The following is a 16618-nucleotide window of genomic DNA, read 5'->3' on the forward strand; positions in this document are numbered from 1 at the left end:
GGGGACCACTGGCCTAGTGGTTAGAGTGTCCGCCCTGAGATCGGTAAGTTGTGAGTTCAAACCCCGGCCGAGTCATGCCAAAGACTATAAAAATGGGACCAATTACCTCCCTGCTTGGCACTCAGCATCAAGGGTTGGAATTGGGGGTTAAATCACCAACAATGATTCACAGGTGTGGCCACCGCTGCTGCTCACTGCTCCCCTCACCTCCCAGGGGGTGATCAAGGGAAGAGAATAATTTCGCCACACCTAGTGTGTGTGTGACAATCATTGGTACTTTAACTTTAACACTACTAGTATAACTAAATAAGTTGAACACATTACTACTGACTACTACTAGAAAAATGTAATTTAAAAAATGTGTACGCACGTAAGACCTTCAGTATATCAGTATGTGGAATTAAATTATGGAATGGATTAAGGTAAAGACATCAAACAATGTATTCAAATAATCCACTTCAAGAAACTCTTCAAACTTAAAGTGTTTACAAAGTACAAAGAAGATGAACCTTGATAAACATTCTGAATTTATTTCATCCATCCATTCATTTTCTAGATAATCTTATTTATCTCACCATATGAAAGATAACTTACTTCACTAATTATTATTTATTTATCAGAATCACAATCAGAAATGTTTTATTTATTAATCCCCAAGGGGAAATTAATATTTTCAGCACAATCCCATTCAAGATCAGACAAACATTGCAGGAAGACAGAACAGGATCAAACATTACAGGGAGACAGAACAGGATCGCAGATGATTTATTTCTAATGTTATTACTTATGGAGTAAATTGTGAATAAATTGAGACCAGGAAGTGGACAAAAGTTTTAGCAAATGCTATGTAAAGGAAAAGGGGTAGGCTTAAATAAGCTCTGCTTCTTCCTACTCCTTTTCGAACATGTTGAATAGAGAAACTAGACATTGTGATGCATCATGTTGTATGCATGCATGTTCCAAATAAACACAAACTCAACTGACTGCATCTGAAGTAAACAAGCTGCAGCAACATCCGAGTTACGTAAATCAAATGACGAGAAAAAACAATGTGACTGGTAAAAGGAGAGGACTTAAAAGGGGTGCCTTGATGAATGCCTGAGTTACAAATCACAAGTTTGGACCCCAGTGTTGTATGTTTGCTAACAAGGTTAAAATGTCAACACAAGGATCTGCCAATGTGTTACAGCAGTGGCCAGCAAGGCCTTCTTTGCTGGCCTAACATAAATCATGATCATAAATTGACAAAATTTCATTTTATTTTTTATTTACTTTTCATAAATATACAAAAGTACCGTATTTTTCAGAGTATAAGTCGCTCCGGAGTATAAGTCGCACCGGCCGAAAATGCATAATAAAGAAGGAAAAAAACTTACATAAGTCGCACTGGAGTATAAGTCGCATTTTTTGCGGAAATTTATTTGATAAAACCCAAAACCAAGAATAGATATTTGAAAGGCAATTTAAAATAAATAAAGAATAGTGAACACCAGGCTGAATAAGTGTACGTTATATGAGGCATAAATAATGTACAAAATAAACCACATGATGTTAGTACATCAGTCAAGGAAAATGATCAAACTACATAAATAACATCCTGTAATTTATTTTGTTAAAACATTGTTTTATCTTGATAGATTGAAAATTAACACCAATGAGTTGACTGATGAACATTATCATATAATTTATTCGAAAAAATATAAAAAAAGACAAATAAAGGTATAATACTGTTAACCGCAACATGTAAGTGTAAAAAAAAAACTCAACAACATTACAATTTCTACAATTTCACAATGTGCTTGTTCTATTTTTAAACAAAGAAAGCAATCCAACTTCATTGGCAACCTGGTCTGGTGAAGATAAGGTCCTTTTAAAAAAAAAATAAGATAAATAAATAAAAACATTTTCTTGAATAAAAAAGAAAGTAAAATAATATAAAAACAATTACATAAAAAATAGCAATTAATGGAAATGTTAGTGGACCAGCAGCACACACAATTATGTGTGCTTCAAGGACTGTATCCCTTGCAGACTGTATTGTTTTATATTCTAGGAACCAGAAATTTAGTAACAGAAAGAAACAACCCTTTTGTGTGAATGAGTGTGAATGGGGAAGGGTTTTTTTTTGGATCGGTGCACTAATTAAAGTGTATCTTGTGTTTTTTATGTTGATTTAATAAAAAAAATAAAAAAATAAAAATAAATAAAAAAGAAAGAAATCTGAAGTTGTCTTTATTTTTAAGTTATTGTGCCGTGAATTTACCAGTCCGGCCCAGTTGGGAGTAGATTTTTCTCCATGTGGCCCCCGATCTAAAATGAGTTTGACACCCCTGAAGTAGGACATCACTGAAGGCCTAGGTGAGAAACGCACGGCCTGCCACTGGTTTACATTGGTCCAAATTAGAGGAACCCCGAGTTTTGAACTGAACCTGGGGGGGACCGGTTTGGTTGGTATTACTGCTCCATATTTGGCCTCCGGCTTGCCAGTTGAGTAGCCCTGCTCTATGATGTATGCACGCATTAGGGCCTTGTCTGAGGAGGAAGCAGGATGAGCGAGGGATTGGGAGAAGAGTGAAAGGACGGGGTGTCAGCTGGCGCTTTGTGCTCCACTGCAGTCATCCCTGTGACCAGTCAAGGGAGGAGACATTCAGGGCTTTGTTACAGGAGAGACATGTGGTTGTGGTTTTTAAAGCGGCGCGCAAACCTTAAAAAAAAAAACGAAAACCGGATGACGAATCAATACATCGTGTTTTGCAAATTGTGGCATATTTATGTCGGTGCTGCACTGAATCCTTGCACCGTCCACTCTAAGGATGTTTACATGTATGATGAATCCTTTCATGTGATGACACCTCCCAGTCGGCCCCCTTTCTTCAAGGGGATAAGCGTGTGCACACATTTGAAGGCATCTGTTTGTCTCAATGGGACGGCGGTCCCTCAGGGGCGAGCCGGTGACCCCGGTCTTGTCCGCCTCTATCCCAGATAAACTCTAATTGTCTTCTTACAACTGTTCCCTGGCACTAGGCTGGATGTTCGTCTCTATTCCGCCGGGCCCCCGCCGCACAAGAGCCATTTTGTCATGCAGATGAGCGGTGGGCAGGGCCCGGGCCGGGGCGGGAAAAAGGGGGCGAGTGGCGAAGCACAGTGGGGTCCTGATGACCCGACCACATGGCTGCCAGAAGTGTGGGAGGGGTGAGGCCTATTGAGCCTGGCCTCTTCAAATGGCTTTTTAATGCTCTGACGCGGACACCAGACAAGCCCTAATAGCAAGTGTACCCCGGTGAAAGAAAAGGACCGGGGGATAATCTGTCATGAGACATGCAAATATAAATTAAATACACAGAGGACATAAGTAAAGGAAGTTAAATGAGCTCAAATATACCTACAAACGAGGCATAATGATGCAATATGTACATACAGCTAGCCTGAATAGCATGTTAGCATCGATTAGCGCACCAACAAGTCAATAACATCAACAAAGCTCACCTTTGTGCATTCACGCACAGTATAAAACGTTTGGTGGACAAAATGAGACAAAAGAAGGAGTGGCATTAAAACACGTCTTTCTGTGGCAGCGTCAGAGAAAGTTGTAAACAAACTACAATGAGTTCAAGGATCGCTGAAATTAGTAGGACAAAACGGTGTTTGCCAAATACTCAGCATATTTAATGTAAACAATGGGATTACTAACAATTAGGAAGGTTTTTTTGTCATGTTTGTCCTCCTAGAGGGATGAGGCCTATTGAGCCTGGCCTCTTCAAAATGGCTTTTTAATGCTCTGACGCAGACACCAGACAAGCCCTAATAGCAAGTGTACCCCGGTGAAAGAATAGGAGCGGGGGATAATGTGTCATGAGACATGCAAATATATATTAAGTAAAATAAATTAAAATGAGCTCAAATATACCCACAAACGAGGCATAATGATGCAATATGTACACACAGCTAGCCTAAATAACATGTTAGCATCAATTAGCTTGCTGTCATACACTGACCAAATATGTCTGATTAGCACTCCAACAAGTCAATAACATCAACAAAGCTCACCTTTGTGCATTCACACACAGTATAAAACGTTTGGTGGACAAAATGAGACAAAAGAAGGAGTGGCATAAAAACACGTCTTTCTGTGGCAGCGTCGGAGAAAGTTGTAAACAAACTACGATGAGTTCGAGGATCGCTGAAATTAGTAGGACAAAACGGTGCTTGCCAAGTACTCCCGTCAGTGAAGCATGTTTAATGTAAACAGTGGGATTTCTAACAATTAGGAAGGTTTTTTGTCATGTTTGTTCTCCTAGAGGGATGAGGCCTCTTGAGCCTGGCCTCTTCAAAATGGCTTTTTAATCCTCTGACGCGGACACCGGACAAGCCCTAATAGCAAGTGTAGAAAAGGAGGGGGGATAATCTGTCATGAGACATGCAAATATAAATTAAATACACGGAGGACATAAGTAAAGGAAGTTAAATGAGCTCAAATATACCTACAAACGAGGCAAAATGATGCAATATGCACATACAGCTAGCCTAAATAGCATGTTAGCATCGATTAGCTTGCTATCGTGCACTGATCAAATATGTCTGATTAGCACTCCAACAAGTCAATAACATCAACAAAGCTCACCTTTGTGCATTCACGCACAGTATAAAACGTTTGGTGGACAAAACGAGACACAGAAGGAGAGGCATTAAAACACATCTTTCTGTGTTGCACATATAAACAATATACGATGAGTTCGAGGATCGCTGAAATTAGTAGGACAAAACGGTGTTTGCCAAATATTCAGCATTTTAATGTAAACAGTGGGATTTCTAACAATTAGGAAGGTTTTTTGTCATGTTTGTTCTCCTACAGGGATGAGGCCGAATGAGCCTGGCCTCTTCAAAATGGCTTTTTAATGCTCTGACGCGGACACCAGACAAGCCTTAGTAGCAAGTATACCCCGGTGAAAGACAAGGAGCGGGGATAATCCGTCATGAGACATGCAAATATAAATTAAATGCACAGAGGACATAAGTAAAGGAAGTTAAATGAGCTCAAATATACCTACAAACGAGGCATAATGATGCAATAAGTACATACAGCTAGCCTGAATAGCATGTTAGCATCGATTAGCACTCCAACAAGTCAATAACATCAACAAAGCTCACCTTTGTGCATTCACGCACAGTATAAAACGTTTGGTGGACAAAATGAGACAAAGAAGGAGTAGCATTAAAACACGTCTTTCTGTGGCAGCATCGGAGAAAGTTGTAAAAAAACTACGATGAGTTCAAGGAGCGCTGAAATTAGTAGGATAAAACGGTGTTTGCCAAATACTCAGCATATTTAATGTAAACAATGGGATTACTAACAATTAGGAAGGTTTTTTTTGTCATGTTTGTCCTCCTAGAGGGATGAGGCCTATTGAAATGGCTTTTAAATGCTCTGACACGGACATCAGACAAGCCCTAATAGCAAGTGTACCCCGGTGGAAGAAAAAGAGGGGGGGATAATCTGTCATGAGACATGCAAATATAAATTAAATACCCAGATGATATTAAGTAAAGGAAATTAAATGAGCTCAAATATACCCACAAACGAGGTATATTGATGCAATGTGTACTTAGAGTTGGCCTAAATAGTATGTTAGCATCGATTAGCTTGCTGTCATGCACTGACCAAATATGTCGGATTATCACTCCAACAAGTCAATAACATCAACAAACCTCACCTTTGTGCATTCACGCACAGTATAAAACGTTTGGTGGACAAAATGAGACAAAGAAGGAGTGGCATTAAAACACGTCTTTCTGTGGCAGCATCGGAGAAAGTTGTAAAAAAACTACGATGAGTTCAAGGATCGCTGAAATTAGTAGGACAAAACGGTGTTTGCCAAATACTCAGCATGTAAAGAATGGGATTACTAACAATTAGGAAGGTTTTTTTGTCATGTTTGTCCTCCTAGAGGGATGAGGCCTATTGAGCCCGGCCTCTTCAAAATGGCTTTTTAATGCTCTGACGCGGACACCAGACAAGCCCTAGTAGCGAGTGCACCCCGGTGGAAGAAAAGGAGGGCGTAAAAAGGAGGAGGTTGCGCAAACCTGATTAATATTGCCTCAAATTAAAACTGATTTTTCCACACCCTTCTCACGCCATTTTTCGGTCCCCCTCCAGCACCCTTTTTCCTCGCTGCCTTTTTAATACATTCTCCTCTGCTCTTTGTGATTGCAAGTCATTTCCAATTCGTTTTGGTATTGATCTCGCCGTAGAAATCACTTTTGGTAATTAGCTGCATTAGGGACTGTATAGCGGGGCCTGGCGGGGCTGTCCCTCTGATTTATCGCCGCCGTAATTCCCCGTGATCGCACAGAGATGGAAATGAACTCAATTAGGGCACCGCTCGGGCGGCGTGGGCACCCACACGGAGTTCACACGGCAAAATGAATAGTGCTCTGGGAGTCATGTAAATAAAGGTTACCCGCTATAACAGGCTGTGGGTTTTTATCTTACTTGTGGTCGTACTAAACGGCGACGTCTCTCTGCGGCCTACCTGCTCGGGTTTGATGTGTTCGGAGGTGGGGAAGACATCCGGGTAGGACGGGCGCTCAAACACGCGGTCCAGGGCCTCCAACTGCTGCTGGGTGAAGGCGTCCGCCCGCAGGTGTTTCCTTAAACTCTCCACGCTGCCCTGAGAATCGCTGCCTGGGATCGAACCGTCTGAGCCACCTGAAGTCGGAAGGAGAGGGAAATGTTTGACGTCAGTACAGAAATGGGAATTCCTAAGCCAGAAACATACAAATAGTGTTGAAGGAGCCATATTGGAACAAAAATACCAAAAAAAACAGCTGTCTGGAGTCTCAAAAAATTAAAAGCCTTATATAAGTGTTATAATGAAGGCCACACATGATATAAGTGTCTATATTACCTATTTTAGCCTACTGTCAAAATTACTTTAAAAGTCTTATATAAGTGTTATAATGAAGGCAACACATGATGTAAGTGTCTATATTAGCTATATTAGCCTACTATCAAAATTACTTTAAAAGTCTTATATAAGTGTTAAAGTGAAGGCAACACATGATGTAAGTGTCTATATTAGCTATTTTAGCCTACTGTCAAAATGACTTTAAAAGTCCTATATATATAATATATATATAATATATATATATATATATATATATATATATATATATATATATATATATATATATATATATATATATATATATATATATATATATACAGCCCGGCCCCCGGCCAATTTTTTTTTAACCCAATGCGGCCCACGAGTCAAAAAGTTTGGGGACCCCTGATATAGACTATATATATATATATATATATATATATATATATATATATATATATATATATATATATATATATATATATATATATATATATATATATATATATATATATATATATATATATGTATATATGTATAAAATAAAACAAGATAAAACAATAAAAATTATAAACACACCTTAAAAGCACTGCCTTTCACATAATATCTATATATTTTCACACACACAAGTGAGTGCAAGGCATACTTGGTCAACAGCCATACAGGTCACACTGAGGGTGGCCGTATAAACAATTTTAACACTGTTACAAATATGCGGCGCACTGTGAACCCACACCAAAACAAGACTGACAAACACATTTCGGGAGAACATGCGCACCGTAACACAACTTTAACAAAACAGAACAAATACCCAGAACCCCTTGCAGCACTAACTCTTCCGGGACACTACAATATACACCCTCCTGCCCCCCCCCAAACCCCGCCCACCTCAACCTCCTCATACTATCTCAAGGAAAGAACGTCCCAAATTCCAAGCTGCTGTTTTGAGGCATGTTAAAAAAAAAAATAATGCACTTTGTGACTTCAATAATAAATATGGCAGTGCCATGTTGGCACTTTTTTTTTTCCATGACTTGAGTTGATTTAATTTGGGAAAACCTTGTTACATTGTTTAATGCATCCAGCGGGGCATCACAACAAAATTAGGCATAATAATGTGTTCATTCCACGACTGTATATATCGGAATCGGTAATTAAGAGTTGGACAATATCGGATATCGGCAAAAAAGCCATTATCGGACATCTCTAAAAAAAAAAAAAACATTCTCCCACCTAACACAAGTCAATCTACTGTATTTTGCCCGTAAAACACAGCCATCACACGCTCTATTCTATCCACACACACACACACACACACACACACACACACACACACACACACACACACACACACACACACAGGCGCGCACCCCAATTGCCGTTCTCTATTCCATCCCCCCCGTGGATCTATTCCTCCCGCGCGAGTCAGGTTCATCCTCTGGCCTCAGCCGTTGAAAAAAGGTCAAGCAGCCGAGCAGAATGGCAATAACGCCCGCTGAAATGGTGCCATCAGCGGAACATGATTGATCAATTGAATTCCATAGCACAGAAAAAAATGTGGGATTAAGTAGAGTATTATACGCACAATGAGTTGAGGCATGGTGTTCATTCCAAGTTCATTTCGCCTTCCCTCCTCCGCTGGCGGATCGGGCAATCAATAGCGGCCTTGCATATCATATATCACCGCCGTCTCGCCCAGGAGAGAACATAATCTGCCGCAAATTTAGAATGACAGATTTGTACGGGAGCTAAAGCCCTCATCCGCTATTGGCGACGGGGTTAGGAAAGGAGAACGCCATAGAGCGGAGGAGGTCTGGAAGGTTTTACTTGTTTTTTTTTTTCCTCTCGCCCAGACTTGATGAGTGTGGCTGTTTCATAGGCCCAGTGTTTTTCAACCTTTTTTTGAGCCAAGGCACATTTGTTGCGTTGAAAAAAATCCGGAAGCACACCACCAGCAGAAATCATTAAAAAAAAACGAATCTTGGTTGACAACCAAGCATGCATCAATATCATACTTGCCAACCTTGAGACCTCCGACTTCGGGAGGTGGGGGCGTGGCCGGGGGTGGGGTGGGGCGTGGCTGGGGGCGTGGTTAAGAGGGGAGGAGTATATTGACAGCTAGAATTCACCAAGTCAAGTATTTCATACATATATATATATATATATATATATATATATATATATATATATATATATATATATATATATATATATATATATATATATATGTATATAGATATCTACATCCTGAAAATATGCAAACAAAACTGTTTAGATAATTGATACTTCAAACTTGCATAAATAAATATTAAGGAATATAACATAACTTGGCTTCTGAGTTTCAAAATGTAATGAATAAAATGCTAACGTTGTTGATAAACAAGCAATTATTTTAATAATTAAATATGGTCATTTTAAATGAATTATTATGATAATTTAAAATCAATTATTTCAAATATGTTTATTTTAATGTATAATTCTATGGCTGGATGTAATAAGGAGTCACAAAAAAATACAAATAAAAATAAAATTAATTTTGATGTTTTTAGCAAAATATAGTAAAAATGTATTTATTTATTTATTTTTTAATTAATAAATATATTTATTTTTAGGTAAAATAAACATAATAATACAATTTATCTCTAGTCTGGATGATTTAGTTCTTGTCACCCTGTTGTCCTCCCGTCATGAAAAAAGGCTGTCCTCACTCAGGTCCGCATGGAGCTGGAGGGGGCGTGGCTTCCAGCTCCGGCTGAAAATCGGGAGATTTTCAGGAGAATATTTGTCCTGGGAGGTTTTCGGGAGAGGCGCTGAATTTCGGGAGTCTCCCGGGAAATTCGGGAGGGTTGGCAAGTATGATCAATATAGCTCTTGTCTCAAAGTAGGTGTACTGCCACCACCTGTCACATCACGCCCTGACTTATTTAGAGTTTTTTGCTGTTTTCCTGTGTGTAGTGTTTAAGTTCTTGTCTTGCGCTCCTATTTTGGTGGCTTTTTCTCTTTTTTTTGGTATTTTCCTGTAGCAGTTTCATGTCTTCCTTTGAGGGATAATTCCCGCATCTACCGTATTTTCCGCACTATAAGGCGCACCTAAAAACCTCAAATTTTCTCAAAAGCTGACAGTGCGCCTTATAATCCAGTGCGCCTTATATACGGACCAAAATTGAGCAAATACGGGATGCATAACGTAACCCCAGCCTCTACGCGTCTATACTATGCGCCTTATAATGTGGTGCGCCTTATAATGTGGTGCGCCTTATAATGTGGTGCGCCTTATAATGCGGCGCGTCTTATATATGAACAAAGTTTTAAAATAGGCCAGTCATTGAAGGTGCGCCTTATAATCTGGTGCGCCTTATAGTGCGGAAAATACGGTACTTTGTTTTAGCAATCAAGAATATTTCAGTTGTTTTTATCCTTCTTTATGGGGACATTGACATGTCATGTTCGGATGTACTTTGTGGACACCGTCTGCTCCACACGCTGTAAGTCTTTCCTGTCGTCCAGCATTTTTTTTTTTTTACTTTGTAGCCAGTTCAGTTTTAGTTTTGTTCTGCATAGCCTTCCCTAAGTTTCAATGCCTTTTCTTAGGGGCACTCACCTTTTGTTTATTTTTGGTTTATGCATTACACACCTTTTTACCTGCACCCTGCCTCCCGCTGTTTCCAACATCTACAAAGCAATTAGCTACCTGCTGCCACCTACTGATATGAAAGAGTATTACACGGTTACTCTGCCGAGCTCCAGACAGCACCGACACCCAACAACAACACATCATTTGCAGACTATAATTTCTGGTTTGCAAAAAAATATTTTTAACCCAAATAGGTAAAATTAGATAATCTCCCACGGCACACCAGACTGTAACTTGTAACGACTTGGTATCGGATTGATACCCAAATTTGTGGTATCATCCAAAACTAATGTAAAGTAAAAGTACTTTCTACTGGTAGCTAGAAGCCTGGCTAACTTCCCGTTTCTTTGCTAGTTTACTGAGTTCCTGTTAGCCTGGCTAACATCCTGGTAGCTAGTAGCCTGGCTAACTTTAGGTTTCATTCCTAGTTTAACTTAGTTCTTGGTAGCCTTATTAACTACCTGGTAGCCTGGCTAAATTCCTGGTAGCTAGTAGCCTGGTTAACTTTAATATCTTTCCTGGATGACTTAGTTTCGTGGTTGCCTGACGAACGTCCTCCTGGTAGCTTAGTTAACTTTCTACTGGTAGCTAGAAGCCTGGCTAACTTCCCATTTCTTTGCTAGTTTACTTAGTTCCTGTTGGCCTGGCTAACATCCTGGTAGCTAGTAGCCTGGCTAACTTTAGGTTTCATTCCTAGTTTAACTTAGTTCTTGGTAGCCTTATTAACTACCTGGTAGCCTGGCTAAATTCCTGGTAGCTAATAGCCTGGTTAACTTTAATTTCTTTCCTGGATTACTTAGTTTCGTGGTTGCCTGACGAACGTCTTCTTGGTAGCCTAGCTAACTTTCTACTGGTAGCTAGAAGCCTGGCTAACTTCCCGTTTACTGAGTTCCTGTTAGCCTGGCTAACATCCTGGTAGCTAGTAGCCTGGCTAACTTTAGGTTTCATTCTTAGTTTAACTTAGTTCTTGATAGCCTTATTAACTACCTGGTAGTCTGGCTAAATTCTTGGTAGCTAGTAGCCTGGTTAACTTTAATTTATTTCCTGGATTACTTAGTTTCGTTGTTGCCTGACGAACGTCTTCTTGGTAGCCTAGCTAACTTTCTACTGGTAGCTAGAACCCTGGCTAACTTCCCGTTTCTTTGCTGGTTTACTTAGTTCCTGTTAGCCTGGCTAACATCCTGGTAACTAGTAGCCTGGCTAACTTTAGGTTTCATTCCAAGTTTAACTTAGTTCTTGGTAGCCTTATTAACTACCTGGTAGCCTGGCTAAATTCCTGGTAGCTAGTAGCCTGGTTAACTTTAATATCTTTCCTGGATGACTTAGTTTTGTGGTTGCCTGACGAACGTCCTCCTGGTAGCCTAGTTAACTTTCTGCTGGTAGCTAGAAGCCTGGCTAACTTCCCGTTTCTTTGCTAGTTTACTGAGTTCCTGTTAGCCTGGCTAACATCCTGGTAGCTAGTAGCCTGGCTAACTTTAGGTTTCATTCCTAGTTTAACTTAGTTTTTGGGAGCCTTATTAACTACCTGGTAGCCTGGCTAAATTTCTGGTAGCTAGTAGCCTGGTTAACTTTAATTTATTTCCTGGATTACTTAGTTTCGTGGTTGCCTGACGAACGTCTTTTTGGTAGCCTAGCTAACTTTCTATTGGTATCTAGAAGCCTGGCTAACTTCCTGTTTCTTTGCTAGATTACTGAGTTACTGTTAGCCTGGCTAACATCCTGGGAGCTAGTAGCCTGGCTAACTTTAGGTTTCATTCCTAGTTTAACTTAGTTTTTGGTAGCCTTATTAACTACCTGGTAGCCTGGCTAAATTCCTGGTAGCTAGTAGCCTGGTTAACTTTAATTTCTTTCCTATATGACTTAGTTTCGTGGTTGCCTGACGAACGTCTTCTTGGTAGCCTAGCTAACTTTCTACTGGTAGCTAGAAGCCTGGCTAACTTCCCGTTTCTTTGCCAGTTTACTGAGTTCCTGTTAGCCTGGCTAACATCCTGGTAGCTAGTAGCCTGGCTAACTGTAGGTTTCATTCCTAGTTTAATTGAGTTCTTGGTAGCCTTATTAACTACCTGGTAGCCTGGCTAAATTCCTGGTAGCTAGTAGCCTGGTTAACTTTAATTTTTTTCCTGGATTACTTAGTTTCGTGGTTGCCTGACGAACGTCTTCTTGGTAGCCTAGCTAACTTTCTACTGGTAGCTAGAAGCCTGGCTAACTTCCCGTTTCTTTGCTGGTTTACTTAGTTCCTGTTAGCCTGGCTAACATCCTGGTAGTTAATAGCCTGGTTAACTTTAGTATCTTTCCTGGATGACTTAGTTTTGTGGTTGCCTGACGAACGTCCTCCTGGTAGCCTAGCTAACTTTCTACTGGTAGCTAGAAGCCTGGCTAACTTCCCGTTTCTTTGCTAGTTTACTGAGTTCCTGTTAGCCTGGCTAACTTCTTTCTGGTAGCCTGGCTAACATCCTGGTAGCTAGTAACCTGGCTAACCTTAGGTTTCATTCCTAGTTTACTTAGTTTTTGGTAGGCTTATTAACTACCTGGTAGCCTGGCTAAATTCCTGGTAGCTAGTAGCTTGGTTAACTTCCCGTTTCTTTGCTAGTTTACTTAGTTCATGGTAGCCTGGCTAACTTTCGGTTTCTATCCTAGATTACTTAGTTCCTGGTAGCCTGTCTAACTTCAGGTTTATTACTTGGTTAATTAGTTCCTAAGCGCCTGGTTAACTTCCTACCGGCAGCCTGTCTTACTCCCTGGTAACTGGTGGCCTAGCTGGCTTGCTTAGTTCCTGGTAACCTGGCTACCTTCCTAACTTGTTTAGTCCCTGTCAGCCTGGCTAACTTCTTTGTGGTAGCCTGGCTAGCATCCTGGTAGCTAGTAGCCTGGCTAACTTTAGGTTTCATTCCTAGTTTAACTTAGTTCTTGGTAGCCTTATTAACTACCTGGTAGTCTGGCTAAATTCCTGGTAGCTAGTAGCCTGGTTAACTTTAATATCTTTCCTGCATTACTTAGTTTCGTGGTTGCCTGACGAACGTCTTCTTGGTAGCCTAGCTAACTTTCTACTGGTAGCTAGAAGCCTGGCTAACTTCCCGTTTCTTTGCCAGTTTACTGAGTTCCTGTCAGCCTGGCTAACTTCTTTCTGGTAGCCTGGCTAACATCCTGGTAGCTAGTAGCCTGGCTAACTTTAGGTTTCATTCCTAGTTTACTTAGTTTTTGGTAGCCTTATTAACTACCTGGTAGCCTGGCTAAATTCCTGGTAGCTAGTAGCCTGGTTAACGTCCCGTTTCTTTGCTAGTTTACTTAGTTCCTGGTAGCCTGGCTAACTTCCGGTTTCTCTCCTAGATTACTTAGATCCTGGTAGGATTGGGCGATATACGGGTGATGGGGTCAGAGATCGGGAGAGCCGCCCCGCAGAAGCACAAGCTCATTTGTTTATATAGAGTGGGACTGTGTGAGGAAATGCATATGCTTGCCCTCTGCGCCCCGTCCTCACTCCATTCTGCTTTCCCGGCGGACAGGCAATATGTGTCTGGTAGTAGCCCGGAAAAAGAGAAAGAGGGAAGGGTAATAAGTTCGGGGTGGGGGGAAATAGCGGCGTTAAACAATGGCTCTCCATTTCCCGCCGGCAGAATGAAAGGCTCTGCACGCTTTCTCCCTTTACAAGTATATATTTGCACTGAAGGTAAATCCATCAATTACCATACACCTATCATATGATGACCGCGCTGATGGTGGCATGCTGAGGAGAAGTGCATGATGGGGTGAGAGTCAAGAGAGGTGGATATATATATATTTTTTTTTTTCAAAAAAAGGGAGCATGCTGGGTTGTTCCCTTGCAATTTACTGCCGCTGCTCCCCGTGCCATCACTCTCACTCCTTTGCTCAAAAAAAAACACGCGCTTATCTCACAAAGCCTCCTGGGAGTTGGCCAACTCAAAGCCTGGAGTCTGTGTAAAAAAAAAAAAAAAAAGTGCACACTGCAAAAAGTCAGTGTTCAAAAACAAGAAAAAAAATACAAAAATTAGGGGTATTTTACTTGAACTAAGCAAAATTATCTCCCAATAGAACAAGAAAATTTGGCTTGTCAAGACTGTCCAAAACAAGTCAAATTAGCTAACCTCAATGAACCCAAAAATACCTTAAAATAAGTATATTCTCACTAATAACAAGTGCACTTTTCTTGGTAGAAAAAAAAAAAGAGACCTTTTTGCTCAATATGTTGAAAAATATTCTTCAATTAAGTAAATGTTAGTGCCATTATCTTGACATAATGATATGCGCTGGGCATTACATTTCTTGAAACCAGCAAACTTATACTAAAAACTAGTTTTTAACCAATTTTAACCAATTTTTTCATGATTTTTTTTTTTTCCTGCTTGAAATAAGAAATTATTACTCTAAAAAAGTAGTTTTATACTTGTGAGTGTTGATGACACAGCTTTGCATCAGTTGATATTCTAGTTTCAAGCATGTTTTACTCAAAATAGGTCATAACATCTCAGCAACAAGCTGTAATATCTTACCGAGATCATTTAGGACCAAAACACTTAAAACAAGTAAAACACTCTAACATCAAATCTGCTTAGTGAGAAGAATTATCTTATCAGACAGGAAATAAGCAAATGTCACCCTTATTTGAGATATTTAATCTTACTTAGATTTCAGTTTTTGCAGTGTACTGAAGTTCCGGGTCGTGGTGCCTTCAAGGGCCAGATTTGAAGTATCAATATCAGCGCTTTTTTTTTTTTAAATATAGTTTTATTGTCTTTATTACAGTGAACAGGTTCAAAGAACAACGAAATTGGAGCAGATCCCCTAATGCAGTGTTTTTCAACCTTTTGTGCCGAGGCACATTTTTTACGTTGAAAAAATGTGGAGGCACACCACCAGCAGAAATCATTAAAAAACAAAACTCAGTTGACAGTAAAAAGTCATTGTCACAATTGTCGGATATGACTTTAAAGCATAACCAAGCATGCATCACTATAGTTCTTATCTCAAAGTAGGTGTACTGTCACCACCTGTCACATCATGCCGTGACTTATTTGGAGTTTTTTTTGCTGTTTTCCTGTGTGTAGTGTTTTACTTCTTGTTTGCGCTGCTATTTTGGTGGCTTTTTCTGTTTTTTTGGTATTTTCCTGTTGCATTTTCATGTCTTCCTTTCAGCGATATTTCCCGCATCTACTTTGTTTTAGCAATCCAGAATATTTCAGTTGTTTTTATCCTTCTTTGTGGGGACATTGTTGATTGTCATGTCATGTTCGTCTTTGCTCCACAGTAAGTTTTTGCTGTAGTCCAGCATTCTGTTTTTGTTTACTTTGTAGCCAGTTCAGTTTCTAGTTTCGTTCTGCATAGCCTTCCCTAAGCTTCAATGCTTTTTCTTAGGGGCACTCACCTTTTGTTTATTTTTGGTTTTAGCATTAGATACCTTTTCATCTGCATACTGCCTCCCACTGTCGTCTGCATATTGGGATCACAACATACCATGTTCCGACATCTACAAAGCTATTAGCTACCGGCTGCCACCTACTGATATGGAAGAGTATTACACGGTTACTCTGCCGAGCTCTAGACAGCACCGACACTCAACAACAGCACATTATTTGCAGACTATAATAACTGGTTTGCAAAAAATATTTTTACCCCAAATAGTTGAAATGAGATAATCTCCCACGGCACACCAGACTGTATCTCACGGCACAATAGTGTGCCGCGGCACAGTGGTTGAAAAACACTGCCCTAAGGTGCATACACAATCATTTTGTAATATAAATATTTAAAAAAAATAAAAAAGATTAAAAAAAGATATGTATATATATATATATATATATATATATATATATATATATATATATATATATATATATATATATGTATATATATATATATATATATATATATATATATATATATATATATATATATATATATATATATATATATATATATATATATATATCCAGACACATGCACATATCCATACATATGCATATATATATACATATACACATATAACATTATTGCACATTATAGTCCGAAAAAATAAAAAGACATGACACATGAGGACATGACGGACACATTGTGCTCATTTTTGGCCGATTGCTTCCCTCAACCC

General features: G+C 39.6%; 1 protein-coding gene across 6 annotated transcripts in view; it reads right to left on the minus strand.

The window, feature by feature from the left end:
- Positions 1-16618, minus strand: part of pax2a (paired box 2a) — a 101148-nt gene that overhangs the window by 41555 nt on the left and 42975 nt on the right. For all 6 annotated transcript variants that reach the window (XM_061938654.2, XM_061938505.2, XM_061938356.2 and 3 more), the window contains one exon: positions 6531-6706. In XM_061938654.2, the coding sequence (XP_061794638.1) occupies positions 6531-6706 (176 nt within the window). The remainder of the gene's footprint in view (positions 1-6530; positions 6707-16618) is intronic.

This window comes from Nerophis lumbriciformis, linkage group LG02, assembly GCF_033978685.3.
Source record: "Nerophis lumbriciformis linkage group LG02, RoL_Nlum_v2.1, whole genome shotgun sequence".
In the NCBI taxonomy this organism is placed as follows: domain Eukaryota; kingdom Metazoa; phylum Chordata; class Actinopteri; order Syngnathiformes; family Syngnathidae; genus Nerophis; species Nerophis lumbriciformis.